General features: G+C 49.1%; 2 protein-coding genes across 2 annotated transcripts; one reads left to right on the forward strand and one right to left on the reverse strand.

Annotated features, from left to right (window-relative positions):
• Positions 1–53: 53 nt before the first annotated feature.
• aars2 (alanyl-tRNA synthetase 2, mitochondrial (putative)) lies at positions 54–12,284 on the reverse strand. The gene is made up of 22 exons (XM_087842346.1): positions 11,856–12,284; positions 11,365–11,553; positions 11,143–11,288; positions 10,882–11,073; positions 6,455–6,599; positions 6,225–6,370; positions 6,040–6,148; positions 5,908–5,946; positions 5,680–5,794; positions 5,396–5,523; positions 5,114–5,252; positions 4,872–5,041; positions 4,680–4,793; positions 4,374–4,514; positions 4,154–4,291; positions 3,907–4,010; positions 2,110–2,218; positions 1,915–2,040; positions 1,694–1,804; positions 1,464–1,547; positions 1,136–1,249; positions 54–852 (listed from the first exon to the last, which is right to left on the reverse strand). The coding sequence occupies exons 1-22, from the start codon at positions 12,282–12,284 to the stop codon at positions 688–690; spliced, it is 3,153 nt and encodes a 1,050-aa protein (XP_087698472.1). The 3' UTR covers positions 54–687.
• Positions 12,285–12,683: 399 nt separating this feature from the next.
• alg13 (ALG13 UDP-N-acetylglucosaminyltransferase subunit) lies at positions 12,684–27,296 on the forward strand. The gene is made up of 25 exons (XM_006806600.2): positions 12,684–12,803; positions 13,400–13,483; positions 13,556–13,606; positions 13,680–13,726; positions 17,528–17,600; positions 17,673–17,754; positions 17,864–18,029; positions 18,186–18,249; positions 18,812–18,926; positions 19,032–19,096; positions 19,851–19,951; positions 20,027–20,112; positions 20,208–20,469; positions 20,727–20,834; positions 21,092–21,239; positions 21,719–21,890; positions 22,007–22,042; positions 22,118–22,173; positions 22,334–22,402; positions 24,685–24,811; positions 25,034–25,153; positions 25,242–25,282; positions 25,751–25,868; positions 26,128–26,235; positions 26,626–27,296. Exons 1-25 carry the CDS (start codon positions 12,684–12,686, stop codon positions 26,997–26,999), a joined length of 2,793 nt encoding a protein of 930 aa, XP_006806663.2. The 3' UTR covers positions 27,000–27,296.
• Positions 27,297–27,778: the final 482 nt, after the last annotated feature.

Here is a 27,778-nt window from a genome sequence, read left to right on the forward strand (position 1 = left end):
GCAATTAAGAGTTGACCTTTTCATGACCCCTGAAGGGTTCCTCACCTGTAAGGAGGCGGAGCTCTGAGTGTAATGAAATGACAAAACAGTGAACAAAGTTTTTATTAATATTCAAACCCAAAACAAAGAAACAGCATCTCTGCAGGACACCTTTAAAGCGGCTGAGACTCTTATTTAGAAAGTCTACATGTTTACTTCCTGTTCACAACAGGACGTTCAGGTGAATGTGAAGCTGCTGGTTTCTCATTTATAACCAGTCTATGCGTTGGACGGGGTGTAGCTTTATTCAGGAAATGAAACTTTATTCTGAAAAACAAAGTTTGGTTTTAAGCTGAGTTGTCACCCCTGGCAGGCTTTTATTTTGAAAGCCCAGACTTGGTGAGGGATAACCTTTGAAAAGATTTAGGTGTGTTTGGTCACATGATTTAACACCTGTGTCTGTGTCTTTGCAGCGGCTCAACGTGTCGCTGCTCTGAGGTCCTTGAAACGCCAGGTGATGAACCTGCTGGGTGCTGGTTTCTGATTGGTTAATCCTCCCTGTGCTGTGATTAGCTGAGTGTTTCATGATGTAACCTTTCACAATAAAGAGAATAACGAGAGCATGGCTGTCTGAAATCAAACGTCATGTGTTCAGAAAGTTCGCCTCAGCCTATCGTCCAATGAGAAGAGGGTCTCTTTATGACATCATCACTGCATTCTCTGGGAGGCGAACTCCTTGGCCCACCTCAGAGCCTCGGTGATGTCATTGCTGTTTCCTGTTCCCTTGGCAACCACCTCTGAGCCACCAGCGCTCCCGTTGAGGTGGCAACACACAGCCACTGCCCAATCAGAAGCGACGAAGGACGGCGAGACCTGCAGAGGAAGGGGCGGTCAATTAGACGCTTCCTTTTCCTGATCAGACATTGTCCAATCAGCTCTGAGAATGTTCACCGTGTTTTAGTGATAGAAAGCTACTGTTACCACGGTAACTGAGCATTTAACTGTCTGGAAGCAGAAAAGTTAATTTTGATCTCAGAGTTTCACTTACACCTTTGTTTGTAAATAAGAACGTTTTTTTTGATGTCACATCCTGTTAAGCCTCACATTTAAGACAAACATCACAGTGGGCGGAGCCTGGCTGCTTAATGGTAGTTACCTTGGGAACCTGACAGGCACACAAAACCTTGCCAGAATGCCTCTGGTGAGCGAGCAGCATCACATGACTGAGAGGAGCAGTGGAGCTCAGCTGGTTCACCGTCTTCATCAGAACCTGAAACATTAGAACCACGTCAGAGCAGAACCTCAGTGACCCGACAGAACCAGGCTCAGGACGGCCCCGCCCCTCCCTGAGCCTGGTTCTGCCGGAGGTTTCTTCCTGTTAAAAGGGAGTTTTTCCTTCCCACTGTCGCCAAAGTTCTTGGTCATAGGGGGTCATATGATTGTTGGGTTTCTCTCTGTACGTGTTATTGTCTGACGCTACGTACTGACAGAGAGTTGGTCTCCACCAAGTCCACCAGCAGCTCCGCCCCTCCGTGTTTCTCCTGCAGGGCCTGAGCTTGCACTGCTGCCTGAGAAAAGCATGATGGGAAAAGAGTGTCAGGTGGATCACACGTAAATCACCTGGGTTTTATGACATCATCAGCAGAGCACCAATGGGTGGGGGTGTAATCAGCTCTGATTGATGAGCCCTGCGTGCGTCTCAGGGCGTGCTCACCTCTCTGGTCTCCAGTTTCCTGACGGCGGTGTTGCTCGTCCTCTGCAGAGCGCGGAGTCGACTCTGCAGCTCTCTGCGCTGCCACTGTGGGATGGGGGTGTTATCCACAGCCTGGGAGACACAGCACAGGGTCAAAGTGCACACAGGCTCACACGGGAAGCTGGGACGTGCGCTGTTCCTGGGTCAGTCCACAGCCTCACACACAAACTCATCATACTTACATCTGAGAGGACGCCCACCTCCTTGGAAAAGCACTGGGCAGTGTCCAGGCAGGAGGGGGCGGAGCGTCCAAGTCTGGCTGACAGCGAGTCGACGTCCTGAGATAAAACGTGCCCCGCCTCCCGAGCCTGAGAGCACAGAGTGTTAAAAGAGCCTCATTTTATTCCACCTAATCATTATGTCATGACTTCACTGACCCGTGCCGCGTCCTGTCCCGTCACGGCAACGATGCGACTGATTCCTTTCACCAGCTGCCTCTCAGAGACGATCACCAGGTCCTCGATGGCGCCGGTCTGCAGCAGGTGACTGAACACAGAGACGGCCGGCAGAGCACCAGGTGACACGTTTACACCTGCTAGTTAAACGTAACCTCTCAAACAATGACAGGTCACATGACATCAGGCAGCTGATAATATAACTGTAAATAAACGATGGAATGGCTGCTGTGATGTCATCCCTGGTTTCTTATTTAACCCTTTAAGACCTACCATAGAGCCAAGTCCGCCAGAGCTTATATTATATGTTTACATGCTGTGGAGCCATTTTTGGGAGCATTTCAAGTTGCTATACATCAATACAACCATTACAGCCCAGATTTTAATAATATGTCTGCATTAAGTGCATAGTAATTACATAAATTGCAAAAAAGTGCAATAAACTACAAAAAAATTGAAAATCGTTTTTGTTTTTTAACATATATTTCTAGTTAGAGAAATTTAAGAGGCTTATCCCTCAAAACTGTAAATACAAAAAAGTTGCACAAAATAGTTTCCCACCACAGGAAATTTATTTTGAGTGTCTTCATAGTTTTATTTTTGAAATACACCAATTTTTATACACTGCAGGAAAAACGAAAATAAATATTATGATGCAAATTTGCAAAAAAGCAGCATGTGCATCAAAATAAACTATTTCCAGCAGTGCAATATGAGTCCTAAGCATCCCAGAAACCACACAGAAAGTCATAAAGTCAAAGATAACTTTTAAAAACACCAGTATAGGCTCATGAGGCCCTGATGGTAAAAAACTACATTTCCGCGAAAATGACGTCACTTCCGGTTTCGGGCAGGAAATGGAGGACATGCGATAGTTCGCGCTGATGGACGTAGGAAGTGTTATGAACAGCTGATCGGATCGGCAAAGCGTGTTTCTGGAATATTATGTTTTTGTTGCTGCAAGCGCTTTTTATGCAGTTTTTGCAAAGCTATATGTGGAAGGAAACTGTGACCGAGGACAAGCTGATGGCATAAGATGTAAGTACAACTCCTCCGGTTTCATATGCAAAAACAATTATTGTGCTAGCTCACGTGGTTGCAGAGCTACAAGGATTTAAAAATAGTTACGCAAAACAGAGCGTGCTGCTCTGACCGGCTTTAAAGGGTTAAAGCACGTTCACCTCCTTTTAACCCGAGGGACGTGTGTGTGTGTCTGTGTGTGTGTGTCTGTGTGTGTGTGTCTGTGTGTGTGTGTCTGTGTGTGTGTGTCTGTGTGTGTGTCTGTGTGTGTGTGTGTGTCTGTGTGTGTGTGTGTGTCTGTGTGTGTGTGTGTGTCTGTGTGTCTGTCTGTGTGTGTGTCTGTGTGTGTGTGTGTGTCTGTGTGTGTGTCTGTGTGTGTGTCTGTGTGTGTGTGTGTGTCTGTGTGTGTGTGTGTGTCTGTGTGTGTCTGTGTGTGTGTGTGTGTCTGTGTGTGTCTGTCTGTCTGTGTCTGTGTGTGTCTGTCTGTGTGTGTGTGTCTGTGTGTGTGTGTGTGTCTGTGTGTGTGTGTGTGTGTGTCTGTGTGTGTCTGTCTGTCTGTGTGTGTCTGTCTGTCTGTGTGTGTGTGTGTGTGTGTGTGTGTGTGTGTGTGTCTGTGTGTGTCTGTCTGTCTGTGTGTGTGTGTGTGTGTCTGTGTGTGTCTGTCTGTCTGTGTGTGTGTGTGTGTGTGTGTGTGTGTGTGTCTGTCTGTGTGTGTGTCTGTCTGTGTGTGTGTCTGTGTCCAGGTGAGCACAGACTCACGTTCCACAGCAGAGCTCCACAGACGTTTGTCTGTCTGACCGTTTGTCCAGCAGCTCGGTGACCGGCACCTCCACTGACACGACCCGAACAGGATCAGGATACACCTGCAGAAACAGGTGACGGTGGCAGGTGAGACAGCAGGTGAGACCGCAGGGGAGACAGCAGGGGAGACAGCAGGGGAGACCGCAGGGGAGACCGCAGGTGAGACAGGAGGTGAGACTGCACAAAATGTGAAGTCTGAGCTCACCTCGTCCACCGTCCTCAGGCCGCTGATGCCGCGAGCTCTCTGGAGGGGAAGCTCCTGACTGTGAACGATCTGATTGGCTGAGATGATGTCATTAACGCACCTTTCCACTTGCTGCAGCTGTGACACGCTCAGAGAGCCCTGAGGACAACACACAGACGCATCAGAACCTGCGCGGCCTGCACCACGCCGCCATTGTCGGGCTCACGGATGGCGGCCTGACCTTTACGCTGAAATCGAAGCGAAGGCGATCGGCCGACACGTGCGAGCCTCGCTGCTGCACCGAAGCGCCCAGAACCTTCCTCAGGGCGAAGTTCAGGATGTGCGTGGCCGTGTGCTTAACCATGCAGGACAGCCTGTGACCCTGGAACCCCAACAGGAAACAGGAAGTCGACCCAATAATACAGTCACATCACTGCGGCACCACACGTCGCCGCAGTGATGTCACTGATATCAAACTGTGGATTGTTGTTTCACCTTCAGACCGAATTAACACTCCCTTTACATCTCAACTGAACCAGCTGTTTACCTGATCCAGGTGCAGCTGGAGCTGGTCGCCGGTCTTCAGGTTGTCGGCCGCGGTGACCCGATGGACCACGTAGCCCCCCGCCCGGACCACCGCCTCCACAGGAAAGAGCACGTCCTGAGAGACAGGAAAGAGGTGGAGTCATAGGGACACAAAAATGTTTCTCACGATGCACTGGGGGAGGGGCCTGCTGACCTGCAGCTCGTCCAGGGTAAAGTAGCCCTGGTCATGTGACTGGCCCCCCTGCTCGGCGTAGAAGCAGGTACGGTCCAGTATGACGCTGCAGCGCTGACCCTCGGAGACCTCCGACACCAAAGCCTGCCCGTCGTAGAGTGCGAGAACTGTCGCACGGCACGGTGGGAACACTGGGAGGAAGGATGTGGACATCATTAGCCGACCTGAGGCTCAGGTGTGTTACCTGTGCAGGTGGAACGTACCGTATCGACCCTCGGCCAGGCGGTAGTCATATTTGAGACTGTCGTCGGTGTGAGGAACGCCAAGACGCTGCAGCTCCGTCAGACTGAGGACGTCCAGCGTCACCTGGGCACGGTCACCTGCCTGCAGCTCTAAAGCCACCTGAGACACACAGACAGCTGTGTGGATCTCATTCCAGCAGGCAATGACAACCTTTGTCTTTTCAGAATAAAAGCAGCCTTCTCTGTCCTTCACAGTAAAAGCCCTCACTGCTTGCAGATTAAGACGCGTGAATTAAGCCCCACCTTCTGGTTCTCGGCAATCAGGCGGTCCAGCTCCTGGCGGTCTACACGGACCCCCCTCTCCTCCAGGATCAGGTCCACCAGGTCCAGAGGGAAGCCCAGGTCCCGGTGGAGAGACCAAGCCACCGAGGCTGCCGGAAGAAAGCAAATAATGAGCCAGGTATGAACACCTGAGGCCAACAGGTGGGCTCGGCTCAGGCCATCGTCAACCTCAGACTGTTAATTAAAGGCTTCATTAACATCCTGATTAACTCAGGTGTGTTCACGTGGTCAGAGTCTGGACTGACCGGGGAAGACTCCATGTTTGTAGTCCTTCCTGCTAAGCGTGCGCTCGATCAGCCTGCTGCCCTGCTGCAGAGACGACAGGAAGTGAGCCTCGTTCTCGTTGATGATGTCCACAATCTGGAAGACAAACACCATGATGACAATTTCCTGCTATATCACGTGACCCAACTTTCATGATCTGACTCTGAAAGTCAGGACCGATGAGGTCAGAGGTCATAATGCAAACTCACCCGGTCTGTCTCCTGGTGCAGCTCTGGATAAACGTTACCCTGGCAACAGAAACCAGGTAATCAATAAAACTTCAACTTACTGTAAAACGCAAAATAATGTCAGTTCAGAGGCATTATGGGATGGCGTTTTACCAGCAGGTCGGCGACGGTGGGAACTAGGCTGGCGAGCGTTCCCTGGGGAGCACGAAGGACCTCAACACAGAACCGAACCGCCCGCCGTAAAATCCTCCTCAGCACCAACCTGACACCCACACACAGGTAAACATAAGATGCCCGCCTCTGGCGTCATGCCGACAGCTGATTGGCAGGTGACTCACTCGGCTCCTGACATGCCCGGGTAAACGCCGTCAGCGATGCACACCGATAATGTCCGGACGTGGTCAGCTACGACTCTGTAGGCCAGATCCACCTGACCGACATCCACCACCCCCATCCTGCCCCTATACGGCTCCACCCCCGACCTCTGAGGACATGGCGCACGTGTCACCATGACAACCTGTGCAGGACGCAGTGTAACCTGTGTGTGCTCTCGTGTGTGCCGGCATACCTGGTGGATGGCGTGCAGCAGCGGTGTGAACAGATCCGTGTCATAGTTGGAGGTTTTGCCCTGCAGGACGCTCACCAGTCTCTCCAGACCCATCCCAGTATCCACGCTGAGCTGGGGCAGCAGCCGCAGACTGTGGTCCACCTCCCTGAGGCGGGATGGGACCAAGATTCAAAGTAACTACGCATGGACCAAAGTAACTACGCATGGACCAAAGTAACTACGCATGGACCAAAGTAACTACGCATAGACTAAAGTAACGACGCATGGACTAAAGTAACTACGCATGGACCAAAGTAACTACGCATGGACCAAAGTAACTACGCATGGACTAAAGTAACTACGCATGGACCAAAGTAACTACGCATGGACTAAAGTAACAACGCATGGACCAAAGTAACTACGCGTGGAGTAAAGTACCTACGCATGGACCAAAGTAACTACGCATGGACTAAAGTAATTACGCATGGACCAAAATAACTACACGTGGACCAAAGTAACTACGCATGGACCAAAGTAACTACGCATGGAGTAAAGTACCTACGCATGGACCAAAGTAACTACGCATGGAGTAAAGTACCTACGCATGGACCAAAGTAACTAAGCATGGACCAAAGTAACTAAGCATGGACCAAAGTAACTAAGCATGGACCAAAGTAATTACGCATGGACCAAAGTAACTACGCATGGACTAAAGTAACTACGCATGGACCAAAATAATTACGCATGGACCAAAGTAATTACGCATGGACCAAAGTAACTACGCATGGACCAAAGTAACTACGCATGGACTAAAGTAACTACGAATGGACCAAAGTAACTACGCATGGACTAAAGTAACAACGCATGGACCAAAGTAACTACGCATGGAGTAAAGTACCTACGCATGGACCAAAGTAACTAAGCATGGACCAAAGTAACTAAGCATGGACCAAAGTAACTAAGCATGGACCAAAGTAACTACGCGTGGACCAAAGTAACTACGCATGGAGTAAAGTAACTAAACATGGAGTAAAGTAACTACGCGTGGAGTAAAGTACCTACGCGTGGACCAAAATAACTACACGTGGACCAAAGTACCTACGCATGGACCAAAGTAACTACGCGTGGAGTAAAGTAACTAAACATGGACTAAAGTAACTAAACATGGACTAAAGTAACTACGCATGGAGTAAAGTAACTACGCGTGGAGTAAAGTACCTACGCGTGGACCAAAATAACTACACGTGGACTAAAGTAACTACGCGTGGAGTAAAGTAACTAAACATGGACTAAAGTAACTACGCGTGGAGTAAAGTACCTACGCGTGGACCAAAGTAACTACGCATGGACCAAAGTAACTACGCATGGACCAAAGTAACTACGCATGGACCAAAGTAACAACGCATGGACCAAAGTAACTAAGCAAGGACCAAAGTAACTAAGCAAGGACTAAAGTAACTAAGCAAGGACCAAAGTAACAATGCATGGACCAAAGTAACTACGCAAGGACCAAAATAACAACGCATGGACGAAAGTAACTAAGCAAGGACCAAAGTAACTACGCATGGACCAAAGTAACTACGCATGGACTAAAGTAACTACGCATGGACTCAAGTAACTAAGCATGGACCAAAGTAACAACGCATGGACCAAAGTAACTACGCATGGACCAAAGTAACTAAGCATGGACCAAAGTAACTAAGCATGGACCAAAGTAACAACGCATGGACCAAAGTAACTAAGCATGGACCAAAGTAACTAAGCATGGACCAAAGTAACTAAGCATGGACTAAAGTAACAACGCATGGACCAAAGTAACTAAGCATGGACCAAAGTAACTAAGCATGGACCAAAGTAACTAAGCATGGACCAAAGTAACTAAGCATGGACCAAAGTAACAACGCATGGACCAAAGTAACTAAGCATGGACCAAAGTAACAACGCATGGACCAAAGTAACTAAGCATGGACCAAAGTAACTAAGCATGGACCAAAGTAACTAAGCATGGACCAAAGTAACTAAGCATGGACTAAAGTAACAACGCATGGACCAAAGTAACTAAGCATGGACCAAAGTAACTAAGCATGGACCAAAGTAACAACGCATGGACCAAAGTAACTAAGCATGGACCAAAGTAACTAAGCATGGACCAAAGTAACTACGCATAGACTAAAGTAACGACGCATAGACTAAAGTAACTACGCATGGACCAAAGTAACTACGCATGGACCAAAGTAACTACGCATGGACTAAAGTAACTACGCATGGACCAAAGTAACTACGCATGGACTAAAGTAACAACGCATGGACCAAAGTAACTACGCGTGGAGTAAAGTACCTACGCGTGGACCAAAGTAACTACGCATGGACCAAAGTAACTACGCATGGACCAAAGTAACTACGCATGGACCAAAGTAACAACGCATGGACCAAAGTAACTAAGCAAGGACCAAAGTAACTAAGCAAGGACTAAAGTAACTAAGCAAGGACCAAAGTAACAATGCATGGACCAAAGTAACTACGCAAGGACCAAAATAACAACGCATGGACGAAAGTAACTAAGCAAGGACCAAAGTAACTACGCATGGACCAAAGTAACTACGCATGGACTAAAGTAACTACGCATGGACTCAAGTAACTAAGCATGGACCAAAGTAACAACGCATGGACCAAAGTAACTACGCATGGACCAAAGTAACTAAGCATGGACCAAAGTAACTAAGCATGGACCAAAGTAACAACGCATGGACCAAAGTAACTAAGCATGGACCAAAGTAACTAAGCATGGACCAAAGTAACTAAGCATGGACTAAAGTAACAACGCATGGACCAAAGTAACTAAGCATGGACCAAAGTAACTAAGCATGGACCAAAGTAACTAAGCATGGACCAAAGTAACTAAGCATGGACCAAAGTAACAACGCATGGACCAAAGTAACTAAGCATGGACCAAAGTAACAACGCATGGACCAAAGTAACTAAGCATGGACCAAAGTAACTAAGCATGGACCAAAGTAACTAAGCATGGACCAAAGTAACTAAGCATGGACTAAAGTAACAACGCATGGACCAAAGTAACTAAGCATGGACCAAAGTAACTAAGCATGGACCAAAGTAACAACGCATGGACCAAAGTAACTAAGCATGGACCAAAGTAACTAAGCATGGACCAAAGTAACTAAGCATGGACTAAAGTAACAACGCATGGACCAAAGTAACTAAGCATGGACCAAAGTAACTAAGCATGGACCAAAGTAACTAAGCATGGACCAAAGTAACTACGCATGGACCAAAGTAACTACGCATGGACTACGCTACGTCCGCACCTACACGGGTGTTTTTGAAAACGCAGCTGTTTCGTCCACGTAAACGGCGTTTCGAATCACTGAAAACAGAGGTTTTTTTAAACTCATTTTTTGTGTTTACGTGTGGACGAGGAATACAGAGTTGGTCACGCAGCGTCGAAGGTATGTGCCTTTTTCACGTCACGCTGTGTGCACGTTATTGTTTACATGAGAGGAACTGCAGAATGGCAGGTAGAGACAAAATACTGTTAATCTGACTGTCTGCAGGTTTTACAGGCTTACATACACACACGCATGCACTCATGTATATCTCCAACATGTCAGGAGTAGTTAGTCATTACAACAAGTGTTTGTGAACTAAAAATCAAGAATGTGGGATCCTGTTTGTCCGTGATTTGAACAGCCCAGCGCTGCTCCCGATGCAGGGAAACCAATCCTGCAGGGAGACCTACCTCTGCACCTGTGCAGGTGAAGCCAAAGGGAAGATTTGCTTCAGCATGTTTTCTAGTCTTTGTCTCAGAATGAAGTTGGTTTGGAAACATATTCAGCGATGCTTCATCTCCTGCTTTGTGTTTCTGTAGGCGCCGTGCTAGCAGTGTCCAAGCGTTGTTTTTTTTGTTTTTTCCCCCCTTTTCATGGCGCGCCCCCCCTGCCATGGCTCTGCGGGCCCCACACTCTGGAAGGTCTGGACTGAAGTGAACTAAATGTAGACTAAGGTAGTCTCTTTTTTTTATATACTTTCTGTTTATTGATTTTCATCTTATTTTACATACAGAACTAAAGAGGGCAAGAGAAACTAACACACACATATGTTCACATATTTACACATAGGGCTGGGCGATATGACCCAAAATTCATATCTCGATATGTTTTAAAGCCATAAAGTGAGAACAAAGAAGAGTTCTTAGTCACAGCTGTGTCCCAGATGTCACACGGGCACTTTTATTAACATGGACTAAAGTAACTACGCATGGACTAAAGTAACTAAACATGGACATGGATGTTGTTCTTTGTTTGATATTGCGTTTCTTGTAGAAACAATTTGTTCCCTTTTTAAACTTTGAAACTATCTTACGACTAAGGTAGTCTCATGTGGACTAAAGTGGTCTCAGGCAGATTAAAAGGTCCAGGTGAGTCATGTACCTGTTGTACTGCATGAAGACCAGGTTCCAGATCTCCACCACCTCTGGGCTGTCAGCGTTGACGAGCGCCGCCGCCTCTCGCCCACCGACGTGGTCGTAGTGGATCTCGGTGCAGGGACCACAGGGCCCCGTGTCCCCCATCTCCCAAAAGTTGTCCTTGAGTCCGAACGGCAGCAGACGGTGGGCGGGGACCCTGAAGGGACAGCAAGGGTCAGCTGACCTGTAGCAGCGCGGCCCCGGCTGCAGACAGATGTGCACCTACCCGATCTCCAGCCAGATGTTCCGTGTATCCTCATCCGCTGGCAACCCTGCTGCTGCATCACCGCCAAAATAAGAGACATACAGCCTGTCAGCAGGTATCCCGTAATGCTGTGTGAGGAGGCTCCACGCCATCTGACACGCTTCCTCCTGAGTGCACACAGAGCAGAGTGAGCCTCTTTTAAACAGGAAGTAAACTCCCACAGAAAACAGGAAGTGGACCCACCTTGAAATAGTCTCCAAACGACCAGTTTCCCAGCATCTCAAAGAAGGTGTGGTGGTAGCCGTCCCGGCCCACGTCATCCAGGTCGTTGTGTTTGCCGCCGGCTCGGACGCATTTCTGGCTGTTGACCACGCGGCGGTACGACGCCATGTCGCTGCGAGGGTCCGCTGTGCCCAGGAAGATGGGCTTGAACTGTGAGCCACACAAGGATGGAGAGAAGCCTCTGATTGGTTAAATCACAAGGTTTTTAAAAAGTGTTTCTCACAGGCGCACACAATAAAACATCATACACACAGAAGCACATACACGCAGACCCACTTCCTCCCCCGCCATCTGTGTTTACCTGCACAGGTGTGACAACTGTTGTTAATCTGGACTAAAATATTCAATAAAACGAAACATCAATAAAGTCTAATCGATCCGCAGTCAGCCTCTGACAGGCTCTTATTTTGAAATCTCCCGGTACCCCCAGACCGGGTCGGGTCTGTACTGACCTGGTTCATGCCGGCGTTGACGAACAGCAGGCTCGGGTCTCCTCTGGGCCGGACCGGGGAGGACGGGACCGGCAGGTGTCCGTGTTTGTCCCGGAAAAACTCCACGAAGGCGCTCCGGACCCGGGCGGCGGGCAGCGGCGGCGGTGAGCCGCTGAAGGAGCGCTCCGAGGCGGCGGAGAGGAAGCCCGGCGTCCCGCTGAGCGGCCGGAGCCTCCGCAGGAGCAGCCTCATCGTCCAGATCACGGCGAGCCGAGCCGAACCGGTACCGCAAGGTCTGCAAGCTGCCAAGAGACGCATGCGCACAACCAGCCGTTTCTTCTTCTCGTGAGGGTGTAAAACCGTCAGAGCTGCGCCGCCACCTGCTGGTGTCACGGTGGAACCGCAGCGTGACGTCATGCACAGCTGAGCGCAGGTTCTCCTGCAGAACATCAGCTGATCACGGAACCAGAGAGAAAGGTGACGTCACGGGTGCCCGTCGGAGAGTAACTAAGAACTCGTGCTGCAGACTGAGAGCACAGCTGTCTTTAAAGTCACGCAGCAGCGCGTTTCTGCTGTTTCACTGTTTACGCCTCTTGTCCTCGGCCTGGGGAGAAGCTGCTGACACGTCGCTCCGTGTTATAAACACAAGTAAAACATCACCAACCAGTCACATAATAACACAAACATGACGTTAAACAAAAAGCAGCGCTGGTATTTCCGAGCCCGGGCCGGTCCGCGAAGGCCTCAGCAGCACCGCGAGGCTCCGCGCGCCCATCAGACCTGATTAATCCCACCTGAGCTCGCGGGCTCGCGGTTCAGTCCGTGTGCAGGTGACGGAGCGGCGGCGCGATGCAGAAAGGCCTGAAGAAGTACTTCGTGAACATGGACGAGTACCTGTGCAGCCTCGGCCTGTACCGGAAGATGGTGGCACGCGATGCGTCCAGCCTGTTCCGGGCCGTGTCCGAGCAGGTGAGCTGGGTGGCGGGAGGGAGGCGCACCGAGTACAGTTACGGTGTGAGGGACTTTGTTTAAACTCTGGGTCAAACTGGGCGAGGTCAAAGGTCACAGACGTCAGTGCACACAGTTTCATTCCGCCGCACAAAGCAGGTCTGCGGAGAGTGTGGACCGAACCAGAACCAGGAGGGACAGCAACACGTGTCAGTGACCTGTCCTCAGGTGTCTGTGTGAAGCTCCTCCCATCAGCTTCGCTTGTTACTCTGAGTAATCCATTACCTGTGACTCTTACCTCGTTGGGAGTGTAGTGGATTACTTTTCTCCTGCAGGAAGTGATTGTCACTCTTGTGTTTGGTTAGAGGTGCAACTTCCTGTTTCCTTCCCGCTGAGGTGTTTGGCAGGTTCCCCAGGAGGACACACCTGAGCTCACCTGAGCTTTGCTGCTCAGCAGTCTGAGGTTGTCTCTAACTCCTCCCCCTGACTGTTAGTGACGGCTGTTTGTCATCTCTGAGCGGTTTCTGGGTGTGTGCGTCGGCGTGATGGCGACCGGCGAGGCTAACCTCAGAAAACTGTTCTCGTGTGTGTGTGTGTGTGTGTGTGTGTGTGTGTAGCTGTACTTCTCTCAGAACTACCATCAGAAGATCCGTCAGGACTGCGCTAACTTCATGAGAGCCAATAGATGCAACTTTGAGCCGGTGAGTTCAGAGTATTCTGAGTATGAGAAATACTCAGTTACTTTAGTGTGCTGTGTTTTCTGTCCTCTGCAGTTCGTTGAAGGCTCGTTTGAGAAATACCTGGAACGTCTGGAGGATCCAAAGGTGAAGATCTGACCTTTGACCTTCAGTCAGCTGTTCACCTGCAGGCAGTGTGTTAACCTGTGTGTGTTTTCAGGAGACGGTGGGTCAGGTGGAGATCAAGGCTCTGTCTCAGCTGTACAGGTGAGTGATGCAGGTATGCTGTGTTTTCTTCGATGACCTCAAAGCAGTCACAGCGTGTTTCGAAACCAGCTGACCTGAGGGGTGTGGCTACCAAACCAGAATTTTCTTTTTTCTTTTTTTGTTTTATACCATCATAAATCACAATACAATTTTATTTATATAACACCAAATCACAACAAGCAAGCACTTTGGCGACAGTGGGAAGGAAAAACTCCCTTTGAACAGGAAGAAACCTCCAGCAGAACCAGGCTCAGAGAGGGGCGGGGCCATCTGCTGTGATTGGTTGGGGTGAGAGAAGGAAGACAGGATAAAGACATGCTGTGGAAGAGAGACAGAGATTAATAACAGATATGATTCAATGCAGAGAGGTCTGTTAACACATAGTGAGTGAAGAAGAAACACCCAATGCATCATGGGAATCCCCGGCAGCCTACGTCTATTGCAGCATAACTAAGGGAGGATTCAGGGTCACCTGGTCCAGCCCTAACTATATGCTTTAGCAAAAAGGAAAGTTTGAAGCCTAATCTTGAAAGTAGAGATAGTGTCTGTCTCCTGAATCCAAACTGGAAGCTGGTTCCACAGAAGAGGGGCCTGAGAACTGAAGGCTCTGCCTCCCATTCTACTTTTAAGATAAGATAACCTTAATTTCCCACATGTGGGACTAATATGTTTTGTTACAGCAGAAAGTGGACAGTGCAAAGTTATATAGCAAAAATTAGAGAACACTGGAATAGAATAAGATAAAATAATATATACAATATGAGTAAAAATACAACGATGCCAGAAAGAGTTTTGCACTTAGTGTTATTGCACATGTGTGGATGTGTTTGATCAGCTGCAAAAGTCTTTGTTGTGAGTCTGACAGCAGTGGGGAGGAAAGAGCTGTGAAATCTCTCTGTCCCACACCGTGGGTGCTGCAGCCACTGAAGGAGCTGCTCAGTGCTGTCAGAGTCTCCTGCATGGTGGGAGATGTTGTCCAACAGGGACGACAGCTTAGCCGCCGTTCTCCTGTCACTCACCACCTCCACTGGGTCCAGAGGGCAGAACAGAGCTGGCCCTGATCAGCCTGTTCAGTCTCTTCCTGTCCCCAGCACAGATGCTGCTGCCCCAGCAGACCACACCTTAAAAGATGGCTGAGGCCACCACAGAGTCATAGAAGGTCTTCAGGAGTGGGCCCTCCACTCCAAACGACCTGAGTCTCTGCAGCAGGTACAGCCTGCTCTGCCCCTTCCTGTAGAGGGCGTCTGAGTTATGAGTCCAGTTTGTTGTTCAGATGAACACCAAGCTACCTGTAGCTGTCCACAGCCTCGATGTCCATACCTTGGATGTTCAGTGGTTGCAGTGGAGGCTGTTTGTGCCTGTGGAAGTCTACCACCAGCTCCTTGGTTTGACTGGTGTTGATCTGGAGGTAGTTCAGCTGCACCAGTCCACAAAGTTCTGAGTCAGTTCTCTGTACTCCCTGTCGTCCCCATCAGTGATGAGGCCGACTATTGCAGAGTCATCAGAGAACTTCTGCAGGAAGCACTGGGTGGAGTTGTGGGAGAAGTCTGCAGTGTAGATGGTGAAGAGGAACGGAGCCAGAACTGTTCCCTGTGGGGCCCCGTACTGCAGACGACCCTGTCCGACACACAGCCCTGAGTCCTCACATACTGTGGTCGGTCGGTGAGGTAGTCCAGGATCCAGGTAGTGAGGTGATGGTCCACTCCTGAGTTCTCCAGCTTGTCCTTCAGAACCGAAGGAAGAATGGTGTTGAAGGCACTGGAGAAATCAAAGAACATGATTCTCACAGTGCTCCCAGCGTCTCCAGGTGAGCGAGGGAACGATGCATAAGGTGAATGACAGCATCATCCGCTTCAATGCCAGGCTGGTAGGCAAACTGAAGTGGGTCCAGTGATGAGCTCACCAGGCGCCGAAGCTGAGCCAGGACCAGCCGCTCCAGGGTCTTCATCAGGGGGGATGTCAGAGCCACCGGCCTGTAGCTGTTGAGGTCCTTGGGGCATAAAGTCTTTGGCACTGGTACCACACAGGAGGTTTTCCAGAGCTGTGGGACTCTCCCCAGGCTCAGGTTGAAGAGGTGCTCCATCACCCCACACAGTTGATCCCCGCAGGACCTGACGACCCTCGAGCTGATGCCATCTGGATCTGCTGCCTTCTTGGCTCCTCAGTTCCCTCCTAACCTGGGTGGTTGAGAGAGACAGGCTGGAGCCTTGTGTTGAGTGTGTGTTGGATGCTGTTGTTGGGGGTGGGGAGGAGTGAGCAGGGTGAGGAGAGGAGGTGTGAGGTGTCAGAGGTTCACTTCCTGTCTCAGACAGAACTTTTATGGTGAGTATGGATACATGCTCCTCTAAGATCAATAAAATGACATGTGGTGTGCCTCAAGGGTCGGTTTGAGGCCCTGTACTTTTAAATTTGTATATGCTCCCTCTCTGCGGTGTCATCAGGAGGAGTGAACGTCCACAGTTACGCTGATGACACTCAGCTGTACATTTCCATGTCTCCTGATGACACCAGACCAATGGATGCCTTTTTAACTGTATTTTAGATATAAGATCTTGGATGGCAGAAAACGTTTTACAGCTTAACCAGGACAAAACTGAAGTTTTAATCGTCGGTCCTGAGGCTCAGAGAGAGAAACTCTTGTCTAAATTACAGGCATCTTCACTATGCCCTTCACTACAAGTGAAAAACCTGGGTGTTGTTTTTGACTCTGAGCTTGGTTTTACTCCACATGTTAAACATGTAACCAAACTTGGATTTTATCATCTAAAGAATATAGCCAGAGTCCGCCCTATTCTCTCTCAGGCCAACACGGAGATGTTGATGCTTTTATTACCAGTCGCATTGATTACTGCCCTGCTCTCTGGTCTCCCTAAAAAGAATATTTCACCTTTACAACTTTTACAAAACTCTGCAGCTCGTGTGCTGACGAAGACGAGAGGGCGGGCCCACATTACACCGGTTTTAGAATCGCTGCACTGGCTCCCCGTGTGTTTCAGGATCGAGTTTAAAGTTCTTTTATTGGTCTTTAAATGTCTTAATGGTCTTGGGCCTTCTTATCTCTCAGATCTGCTTTTACCATATGAACCCTCGCGGACCCTGAGGTCCTCTGGTACTGGCCTTTTGATTGTCCCTAAAGTCAGGACACATGCTCACGGAGAGGCAGCGTTTCAGTGGTCTGGTCCTCGTCTGTGGAACAGCCTGCCGGAGGAGCTCAGAGAACGTACATGTTTTTAAGAACAGGACCAACTTTTTAATTTAGCTTTTACTTAACGTTTATTTATTTTATGCTTATTTATTCTATCCTGTTATTCTATTATTAATTTAGGTTTTACCTAATATTTATTGATTTTATTCTTATTGATTTTTTTATCTTCTTACTCTATTTATATTTATATTTATATTGATCCCGTTCTTATTTATTTTATCTTTTTACCCTGTATATACTCTTATTAGGTCATATCTCCAGTGTTTCCTCGGAGGGGGCTCACCATGTAAAGCACTTTGTGCTACATTTTTGTATGAAAAGTGCTTTATAAAGATTGATTGATGTGGTGCAGAATGTGCTGTGAAAATCCCACTCGAGTGGACAAAAACAGCCTTTTATATGGACGCAAACGCGCGCTGCAACTTATCTGCTGCGTCTTTTATTTTGACAGCAAATGTGCACCTGCACTTATGTGCTAACCCTAACCCTGAATATGTCAGTATCAGTTTGAGTCTGTGGCGTGATGACATCATAAATGAGGCGTCCCTTATCGCTCTGGTTCAGTACGACTCAGTCACATGACTCCATGTGTGCAGGCGCTGCTTCCTGATCTACCGTTACCCGGGGAAACCAGCCACCATCATCTCGGAGGACGACTTTGTGGACAAGGTAAGGTCACGTGACCCTGAGGTCTGTGAGGTAATTGGCTGGTGCTGACTGTCAGTCTTCTGTGTTGCCGAGGTGACGCTGTGCTGCTCCATCAATGGTCACTATGACATTGTTTACCCAAGGAGTTACCCCGCCTCTGCCGCCCTCTGTCAGTGTGAGTGCTGCTATCTGATTGGCCGAACACAAAGTCTATAGCTCGTCTGCACTCAGTGTGTGTGTGTGTGTGTGTGTGTGTGTGTGTGTGTGCGTGTGTGTGTGTGTAGCTCTTCTGTATGAGCTGCTTTACACTCAGGTATTTGGCTTTGAGGAGGCAGAGCTTTGCCAGGCCATGGAGGCCTTCAGGGTCGGAGGTCGTCGCTATAGAAACAGCCCATCCATGTGCAGTGATGTCGACCTTGGATATGACACACCTGAGGACCGCGGGCACAGGTAAACACATACACACCTGAGGACGTTGTGGCAGAGCAGCTCTGACCTGGAATCGTGGTAACCAGGGCAACGGTGACAGCCAAAATCAGAAACTGATGAAGCAACCATCGTCATGGAAACATCAGAACTGAGAGCCCATTTGTTTGTGCTCTGCAGTGAGGAGGCGGAGCCAGGCGGACCCATCGAGGAGAAACCACGAGCTGTGACGGACGACTCAAAGGTAGGAACGCTGATAGATCCCCGATCGCCCGAGCATTCGTGGATAACAACACTAAACACTAACAGCAACAAAAGTACCAAAAACTTAAAGAAAAAATGAAACTTTAAAAACAACCGCAGTGCCGAATCCATCAGGGTCTTTAGAAACACGTTCTACTTCCTGTTCCACGCCTGAGGCTCTGCAGTGGCGACCTCTGTTCTGCAGCTTTTAGTGTCTAGTTTCAGCCTGAGTTTGTTCAAAGAGTCGTCGGACGCCATCAGCAGGAGCCTGAACACGTGAACTCGTTATTGGTGAAGTAAGAACGGTAAAAAAGAGCCAAATGATGCCAGAAGAATCCGTGACGTGCAAGTCCGTGGCATCCAATCATAACTGTTGAATTTCTCTCATTAAACTGGAGCTCCGCCTTCTTGATGATCTGTTGGTACGGTAACCTCACAGCAGCCATATTTTTGGTCAGGTGAAGCTAGCAGACAGCAAACATGGAAGTTTATGGGACTGACTCACTGCTGCCTCTGCTGGACATCAGAGGAACTGCAGCTGATGTAATGTTTTTGTTGTTCAGCCTGCAGAAGCTCCGCCCCCCTCCAGACTGTCTCTGCCCTACAAAGTGATGAAGTCTCTGGACGGGGACGTTTACAGAAACCTGGAGTTCGATGTGTGGCAGGACACCTGCAAAGGTAACGCAGGTTTAACTAATGCAGACCAGCGTCAGGATAAAGTAATGCTGGTGAACTGAAGCTGGACAACTGACAGCTGTGTAATCTGATTACTTCCTGTGACAGAGATGCAGAAGACGGACTACATGGTGTTTGCAGGGAGGCAGTACTTCCTGGGAGACAAGTGTCAGGTAAGAAGACTGCATCCCTGTATTACTGAAACAAGGTTCAGACACAAAGGTCAGAGTTCACACCAAACCGCCTCAGGCTCTGACCTCACAGCCGGCAGGTTATCTAGATGCTACAGGATACAAAGGGAGAGTGCCCTCTGAGTGTTGAGGTCAGAGGTCACATAAGAACTCTTTGATCGTGTCACTTTTAACCCCAGTGATGTTTACGGCGTGAATTATTTTTATTCTGGTTTATATCGATGTGCAGAGACGGACGTCAAAGCTAAAATTAAAAATAAAATAATCCACCAGTGCCTCTAGGCTCACTCTCCTTTACAAACTCTTGACACTTCCTGTATTCCTTTCAAATTAAAAGCTCTCAGCATTTCACTACACAGGAGAACTTCACTTCTTAAAGAGGCTTTTATGCTGAAACATTTGGAGGAAGTAGTTTTGGAGAATGTAATTATCAAGCACGTAAACATCAAGGGGACTCTGGGTAGCGTGACCTCTGAGGCGTCTCGGTATGCGTGTTGTGAGGTCACTACAGCGAGGGGTCAGAGGTCAAACTTTGATCAGCTGTTCAGACACTGAAAGCACTGAAACAGTTGCCGGCTGTGGTTGCCGGCTGTGGTTGCCGGCTGTGGTTGCCGGCTGTAACTATGAATGAAGCTCCAAAAACATTTGTGGTACTATAAGAGAGGTGGCATTTTATTTTTGGCTCCGCCCCCTAGCCACCATGTTTGTGACATCAGGAATGAAACTTGTGTTTCAGGTGCGTCTGGAGCCAAAGGGCAAGTACTACAACGCCTTCATCCAGGAAGTGGGAACGCACTCATCAGCCGTCACGGTGTTCATCGAGGAACTGGGCGAGAAGTAACGCACGCACACACGCACGGCAGGATCAATCCATCAGTGCCGCTGTGACATCACTCGTGTGTTTCCTCACAGACACCTGGTCCCTCTGACGGACCTCAAACCCGTGAATCCGGTTCCCGCTTGGAATGTGGCTGTGCCCTCCAGAAAAGGAGACCTCGGTGCTTTTTTTTTTTCCATCCACTCCATTTAGTTTTATCCTTTTCCTGTTTACTCACCTGACTTCCTGTACGGTCTCTTCTTGTCTCTCCCTCAGACCCGGACTCGCGTGGTCAGCGGCATCACCGCCATCGCTACTTCAGGAAATCTCGTGGGATGAAGGGAACAGAGCTGCTAATCCCACCTCCTCCTTCCTATGGAGGCCCCGCCCCCTCCAGTCTGCCGCCTCGCTTCCAACCGGCGGGCCACCCCCGCCCACCCCCTCCTCCATCACCTGGAGCTATGACCTATGACCCCTATGCCCCACCTCACCATCACCATCCCCCCCCAGCCCGAACACCACGCTACGGAGCCTCAAGGTGAGACTTTACCTGAGATGCACCTGTGCAGTTTGCACTTTTCTGAAGATGGAACCCGCCCTCCTAGTTACCTGATCGATGTCAGTGGCTCCGCCCATCAGTGAAAAATATCATGTTAATGAGGAGTGTGTGTGTGTGTGCGTGTGCGTGTGCGTGTGCGTGTGTGTGTGTGTGTGTGTGTGTGTGTGTGCGTGTGTGTGTGTGTGTGTGTGTGTGCGTGTGTGTGCGCGCGCACGCGTGCAAATGTTTCTGGTCAGAAGCTCCACCCGTTTCCTGAACCGTCACCTGATTGGTACTCAGCTGACCTATTACCATCCTGGTCGCAGGTATTATCAGGACTACGAGAGCTTCACCTTCAGGTCCCGGTAAACGCACGACACGCCAACACACCAGCACGACACGCACGACACGCCAACACGTCAACACGTCAACACGCCAACACGCACGACACTGATGTAACCACCAGGAACGACCGGTCAGCTGATCTCTGAAGCAGCTCCTGTAAATGAATCGAGTCATGTGACATGAGGCGCCGTAATCGCAGACAAAGTCACTCTGGCCTGAAACAGGATGTGATGTCAGTCGGTGGGTTTTGATTTTCTCCTCCGTGGTTTTTTTTCAGGCGCAGTCGGCGTCAGCTGGCGGCGGCTCTGAACAAAGAGTGTCAGTTTGGTTTCCCCGAGGCGGTGGAGGAGCCGGCCGACCTGGACGCAGCCATCTCGTACTACCAGCTCGATGGCGCCAGCGACGGTGTCTTCCCTCCGCTGCCAGTGAGTATGTGCTGGGAAAAATGCTCCGATGATGCGGCGCGTGTGCACGGAGCGCTGAGGCAGGTGGGAGGGGCCATGTGCTTCACGTGGTTTATGGTCAACACGTTTAAATGATGGTTATTGATCACTGAGGACAGGTGAGGTACGCAGCGACATCACGTGTCCCAGATATTTGTCCTCTGAGACGTCAGACTCATTTTATTGTGTGAGCTGAGCTGAGTGACTGAGGTCAGAGGTCACTTCCACGTGACCACAGCTATCGCCTCCTCTAGGCCATTAACAAGAACGCAGTTTTAAACTCCTACAAACATGTCTATCTTTTATATACAGTCTTTTCTTGGTTGTTGCTGGCAGCCAATAGAAACGGCCCTTGAGTGAGGCGGCTGGTGATTGGTCACAGACTTGTTGTCGTGGATGTTTGAAGGTATGAAGAGTCAGGTGTAACATTTTCAGGTCACATTTTACCGTTTCCTACGCAGGGCCCCACTGTGGCTCCTCCCCCCTCCATTGGTGCCCCAGCCCCTCCCTCTGGCTCCTCCTATAGAGTTCAGAGAGGCTCTGGGCCCCTCTCCCCTGCCCCCCCACCTAGAAACACTCCCGTGTGCTCGTCAGAGGAGGAGCAGGAGGACATAAGCACAGTGGAGGACCAGGGTGAGGACGCCACTGCTCGCTTCAGACTTTCACTTCCTTCCCCTTAGTAACCTTTCACAGTAAAAGTCTAATGAGAGGTTTTTACTGTGTGTGTGTGTGTGTGTGTGTGCGTGCAGCCGAGTACACGGAGGACTTCATCTACAGTTCACAGGGTGAGTAACGTGATGCCGCCGTGACACGCGTCCCTGCAGCAGCCATGTTGGTGACTCTGTCTCACACTATTTCAGATCAGAGTTTCCAGACATCTGGAGTTTACAGCGCCACTGAGACCTCCACCAATCAGGTAAGAGCTGACCTCTGTCTGCTGTTAGTGTGATGCAGGTCAGCATAATGTTGCACATGAAAACATGAAAACTCCGCCTGTGGTTTGAAATTCGCACGTGTGAAGAGGTCATGTGACCCCACGAAGCTGTAATCAGTCTGTTTTTATTTTATTTTGAAAGGATGAGCAGGAAGGAGGCGTGGCTGACTCTCCCACAAGATCAGACGTGAACTTCAGCTACAGCCAGCAGGTACGTCCCGCAGCGTAGCTTGAAGGTGACATCATCGCGTGTGTGACAGCGGAGTGGTTGGCGCTGCTGCCTCGCAGTCTGAGCGTCTCGTTTCAGACCCGGGGAAGTTCAACTTCAAACCATTCCAACTCAAACGTGGCACACGTCAGGACCGTCCCCTTAGCCCATTGTTATTTGATCTAGCTACTGAACCTTTAGCTTTTTCAAAGCAGTAAACTTGTCCAGGGCACACAAAGAGGTCAAACTGAACACAGTCTCTCTCTATGCTGACGATTTATTGCTTTTTATCTCAAATGCACATGCACCGTCCATATTGTCTCTACTCACACGTTTCAGTCAAGTCTGTGGTTATAAATTAAATCTGTCCAAGAGCGAACAAATGAAGAAGCGTTTCCAATAGATTTGTCGGGTTTCCCCTTCAAAGTGGTCAAGGAGCCGTTCACCTACCTGGTATTACAATTACAAGAAAGTATAAACAACTTCTCAAAGCCGACTTTTTTACACTGAAGAATGTCAAACAAAGCCTTCAACAGTGGTCACCCCTGAACTGTGGTCGGACCAATTAATTCAGTTAAAATGAAGATCCTTCCTAAATTCTTATATTTCCATCTTTACCCATCTTCATCCCCAAGTCTTTCTTTACAACTCTAGACTCGATAATCTCCTCTTGTATTTGGAAGGGTAAACGACCTGGAGTAGCTGAGGTGCATTTACAGAAACCTAAGATTGAAGGGGGTCTGACTCCCCAACTTCCGTTTTTACTCTTGGGCTGCCAACATTCGCTCCCTGACCTACTGGTTCAGTCTGGGGAGGGTGTGGCCCCACAAGCTGGCTGGCAGTGGAGTCAGGCTCAACTCAGGGAATTTCTCTTGCCTCCTTTCTGGGTTCTTCTCTTCCTTCATCCATTGACAACTTTACATCTAATCCGATAATTCGGCACTCCCTCAGGGTTTGGGTGCAGTTCAGGAGACATTTCAATCTTAATTATTTTCCCTTCAAAGCCCCATCCTTTCAAACCACCTATTCCTCCCCCAGCTTTGGACAACTAGTTCCAGGTCTGGTTCAGAGCAGGTATTATTTACTTTAAAGATCTCTTTATACACAAACTATCATCATTCGATCAGCTGGCAGGAAAATACATCTTCCCAAAACTCTTTTAGATATTTACAAAGCAGACATTTTTTGCAATCCCACCTCTCAAATTTTCCAGAAGCTCCAGCTGCAAACTTACTGGACGAGCTCCTTAATTTGCAACTATCAGGCAAAGCTGTAATAAACTGTGCAGTGTAACCCCAGCTCCCGTTGTGGGCCTCAAGTCCACATGGGAGAAGGAGTTGGGTGTATCTGGGACTCGCGCCGTCTGGGACTCACGCCGCGCCCGTCATTCCCTGTTACAATTCAAAGTAGTCCACAGGGCCCACTTATCTAAATCCAAACTAGCTAAGCTTTATCCCAGTTTAGACCCTCGCTGCAACAGGTGCGGGTCTGATGATGCCAATCTAACCCACATGTTTTGGACCTGCCCTGGCAAATTTTTGGGAGGAGGTTTCCTGCACTTCGAACAAGGCTACCGGCCTGAAACTAGCTCTCAACCTCCTACATGCTCTCTTTGGTACAGCGGGAGAGGGTGATTAGTATATTCCCAGAGCAAAGCGCAGGCTGCTGTCCTTTGGTTCCCTCTTGGCTAGGCGTGCCATTTTGATGAGGTGGAAGGCTGCTGCCCCGCCCTCCCATGTTCGGTGGCTTGCTGAGCTCATGTCGTTTCAAAGATCCACTGCTCCATCCAGAACCAAAAGGGCACATTCGATAAAATTTGGGTCTCTAAACTTCAACTTAAGGATGTTCCAGCTGACTAACGGATCTGATGTCTGTCTGTGTTAACGGGAAAGCTCAGTGATGTTGCAGCTAACTTCTGTGTGGTTCTTGTGGACAGGCTTAGTTAATATCATAATCCCTCTGGCTTTGGTTATTTTGTTTTCTTTTCGTTGCTTGTTTGGTAAATAAGAGAGGAAAACGATGTTCTAACATGAGAAGTTCTGTTTTGTATTCATTGTAAAGAGTTTGTTGTCCGTCTTTTCTTTCTTTGTAAACTATATCCATAAATACTCTATAAAAATAAAAAAAGGGGAAAAACGTAAACGCTTGGCGGGTTCTGTGTGTACGAGCAGAATCGCTGTGACTGAAAACAAATTGAGATCTTTTGATCACAGAATCCTGATGTGCTGCCCCCTGTGGCTGCCTGCAGAGCTGCAGGTGTTCGCTCACTGCTGTGTGTGTTTCAGGTAGTGAAGCCGCTGTCAGTCATCTGCTCGTCTCCATCTTCCTCTTCCTCCTCACCCTCCTCTTCCTCATCACGGCTACCAGCAGCTGCTCACCTGCCGTCAGCCACACATGTGCAGACACGCTCAGGTAAGCAAACACTGCCCACCTCAGTTACCTCTCTCAGAGCTCTGCCCTGTTTAAGGCCCGAACCTGCTTTAATTGGCTCTGATTGGCTGCACCTCTAAAACAGGAAGTCTGAATATCAGGGGGAGGGACTTGTCACCTCTGAGAGCTTTAGCTGACACGAAGTCTGACAGTCTCATTGGTTCTCAGTAGGTTGCCATACACTAACACGCTTTCTGGTTCCAGTTGCCATGACGATCCCAGCTGCTTCTTCCTGGTTGGTTAATGAGTTGGGTGAGCCTCTCTGCACTGTGGTAGCCCCGCCCCCTTATTCATATGACCCTAATGGAAGTGATTTACCAAGAGGTCAGAGGTCAAAAGCTTGTGTTTACAGTTTGTATCCATATGGATCAGTTTGACTTATGTGTGTGTGTGTGTGTGTGTGTGCGTGTAGACTGCAGAGTCCTCCAGTATTACTTCAACTTGGGTGTCCAGGTAAGAGACACCTGAACAGTAAACGCAGTCTTTGAAGCGGCGCTGACAGGTGAAGGTGAGACGCCTGAATGACCTCGCGGAGCATCACAGGATGTTGATTCTGACAGTTTCAGTGGGAGAAACCGTTCGTTATCATCCAGGTGATCCTTCAGTCTCTGACTGCAGGTTTCCTATAAACAGGATATGATGACTGAAACTAGCTCAGCTCCTCCACTGGCAGATCTGTTTTAGCAGAAGTCTGAGTGCACCTGAGTCACTTGCAGGTGTGGTAAACGTCTTTCTGATCACCTGGGTCCTGTGGAGGTCATGTGACTGGCGTTCCTCTCCTTTAACCTGCGGCTGCCGTTTCAAAGAGACACACGTTTCCTTCAGGTTCTTTGAATGTTTATAGATGATTCTGCAGGTGTTTCAGGTGATGACATGATGCTGTGAGTCATGTGACTGTCATGTGACCATCTGTCTCCTCAGTGGTACCATCAGAGCTGCTGGCAGCAACAGCAGCAGGTGTATCCCGCCTCCTCACCTGAGACTGCCTACCCCTACCAGCCCTACACGCCCTACCTGGGCCAGGAGCCCCCTCTGCACGGTAAGAGCGATCGGTTCCAGCAGGTGGTGCTGCACTTCCTCCACCTGTATACAAAAGATGCAAGTTTCATCTTTTAGCTGAGCCTCACTTCCGTAGTGAAGCCTTTCACAATAAAACAGTGCGATCAGGTAGGAGGCAGCTGTGGGGAACACATGACTAACAGGAAGATGTGTGCAGTCATTACAGCACGGATGGTCCCTCGGGTGTTTTCATTTAAGCTCCACCCCCTTTACTGTGACCTCCCATATTCCGTCCCCAGCTGCCTCCCAGCCGTTCTCTGAGACCGGGCGGATCTCCCATCAGCCCGCCAGCTCCTACCCAGAATCCTCCAGGTCTGCAGATGGACAGACAGAGGGACACAACGGCGGTCAGTACTAGTGACACACCTTTACCTTTGGAGTGCACACGCTGCTAAAACAGGAAGTGTTTGTCAATAAAACAGTGTAGAAGTGCCGGAGGTCAGCAGGTCTGTTGGTGAAGCTTTACAGCTGCATAAGGGAGGGAAGGGTGGGGCAAACCCTACACCATCCAGCTGTCACATTCCTGTACCGAATGACTACTGTATTGTTATTATTGATGAACATAGCAAACAGGCGTGGCAACAGACAGGAAGTGCGGTGCAGTAACTCTGGAGTCAGGTGCAGTGTAAATGAAGGCTGTTAGTCATTGGTCAGGTCACATGATTCGTGTGCCTCCACATTAAAACCCAAATAAACGAATTTACTTTGAAAATAAAGGATGTGGTTTGTCTCCTCAGGTGTCTCCATGGAAAGCTCCTCCTCCATCAGTCCTACTCCTCCAGGCTCCGCCCCCTCCTCTGCTCTCCTCTACCCAGATCAGTCGCCCCTCCCTCCTCCTCTCCCACTGCTCCACCTGCCATATGAAGCTCCACCCCCAAGCACCTACCTGACTACAGCCCCTGCACCTCCTCTTCCACATCCTGCCCACCACCCTCACCACTCTTCCTACCACCCGTGCCTCCCTTCCTCTGTCCACTGGGGGCCAATATCGACTGGAGGCCACGCCCCACGACTCTACTGCCCTGCCCCCAACCCTTCTCACGTTGTTGGGTACATTGCTGCCCCGCCCCCTCACCACACAGCCACACACTACATCCCACCCACTATGTAACGTGCATATTAGCTCAAGGCTAAAACCCCTTTTGTTTTGAATTAGTGGTAATAATGGTAACATTATGGTAACATTGTTATGAACACTTTTCCTGCAGCAAGACTTTCAAAATAAAGCAGAAAAATTTAAGTTAGGATTTAAAGGTTGGCTGGATGTTAAATAGTGAGCGTTCCTTTTTGCTGTTGGTTAAATTCATGGTGTGACAGCCAATATGAGGTGGTGGGTGTGACCAGTCCCTATTGGTGGAGGGATCTGTTTGTGTTGATGTTTTGTTGTTTTGGGTGAATAAAGTTTGTTTCACCAGCAGATGGCGTTTTTGCTTCATCAGGTCACATGACTATTGTCCAGTTAACGGTCCCAAACATCAACTTCCTGTTTTTTATGCTTTGAGCAAACAGGAAGTAAAATAATAAAGCCAGAAAGGTGCGATTCTCCACAGGGCGTGAGAGGCGGGGATCAGAGGGGAGTTAGAGATGATAGGTCGTCGTCTCTGGCGAGGGGGCAGCGCCTCAGTGTGTCAGTTTGAGCTCTCACCTGTGCAGGTCAGGGATGAGTGTGATTCATAGCAGCAGAAAATTGGAGAGCTTTGGAGGCTGACTCTGATTTTCTGTTTCCATGGAAACTAAAATCAATAAAGGCATTTTTTTCCATTACAGCTGCTGTGACACTGAAGTTCAGTAAGTAATCTGATTACACTGAGACACAGGTTGATGGATGTTTGAACGACTACTTTGTCCAGACCTGTGATGAGCAGCGAAGCCTGAGACGACCCCCCCCGA

This window comes from Neolamprologus brichardi, chromosome 6 (assembly GCF_056152115.1).
Source record: "Neolamprologus brichardi isolate AB-2024 chromosome 6, ASM5615211v1, whole genome shotgun sequence".
In the NCBI taxonomy this organism is placed as follows: domain Eukaryota; kingdom Metazoa; phylum Chordata; class Actinopteri; order Cichliformes; family Cichlidae; genus Neolamprologus; species Neolamprologus brichardi.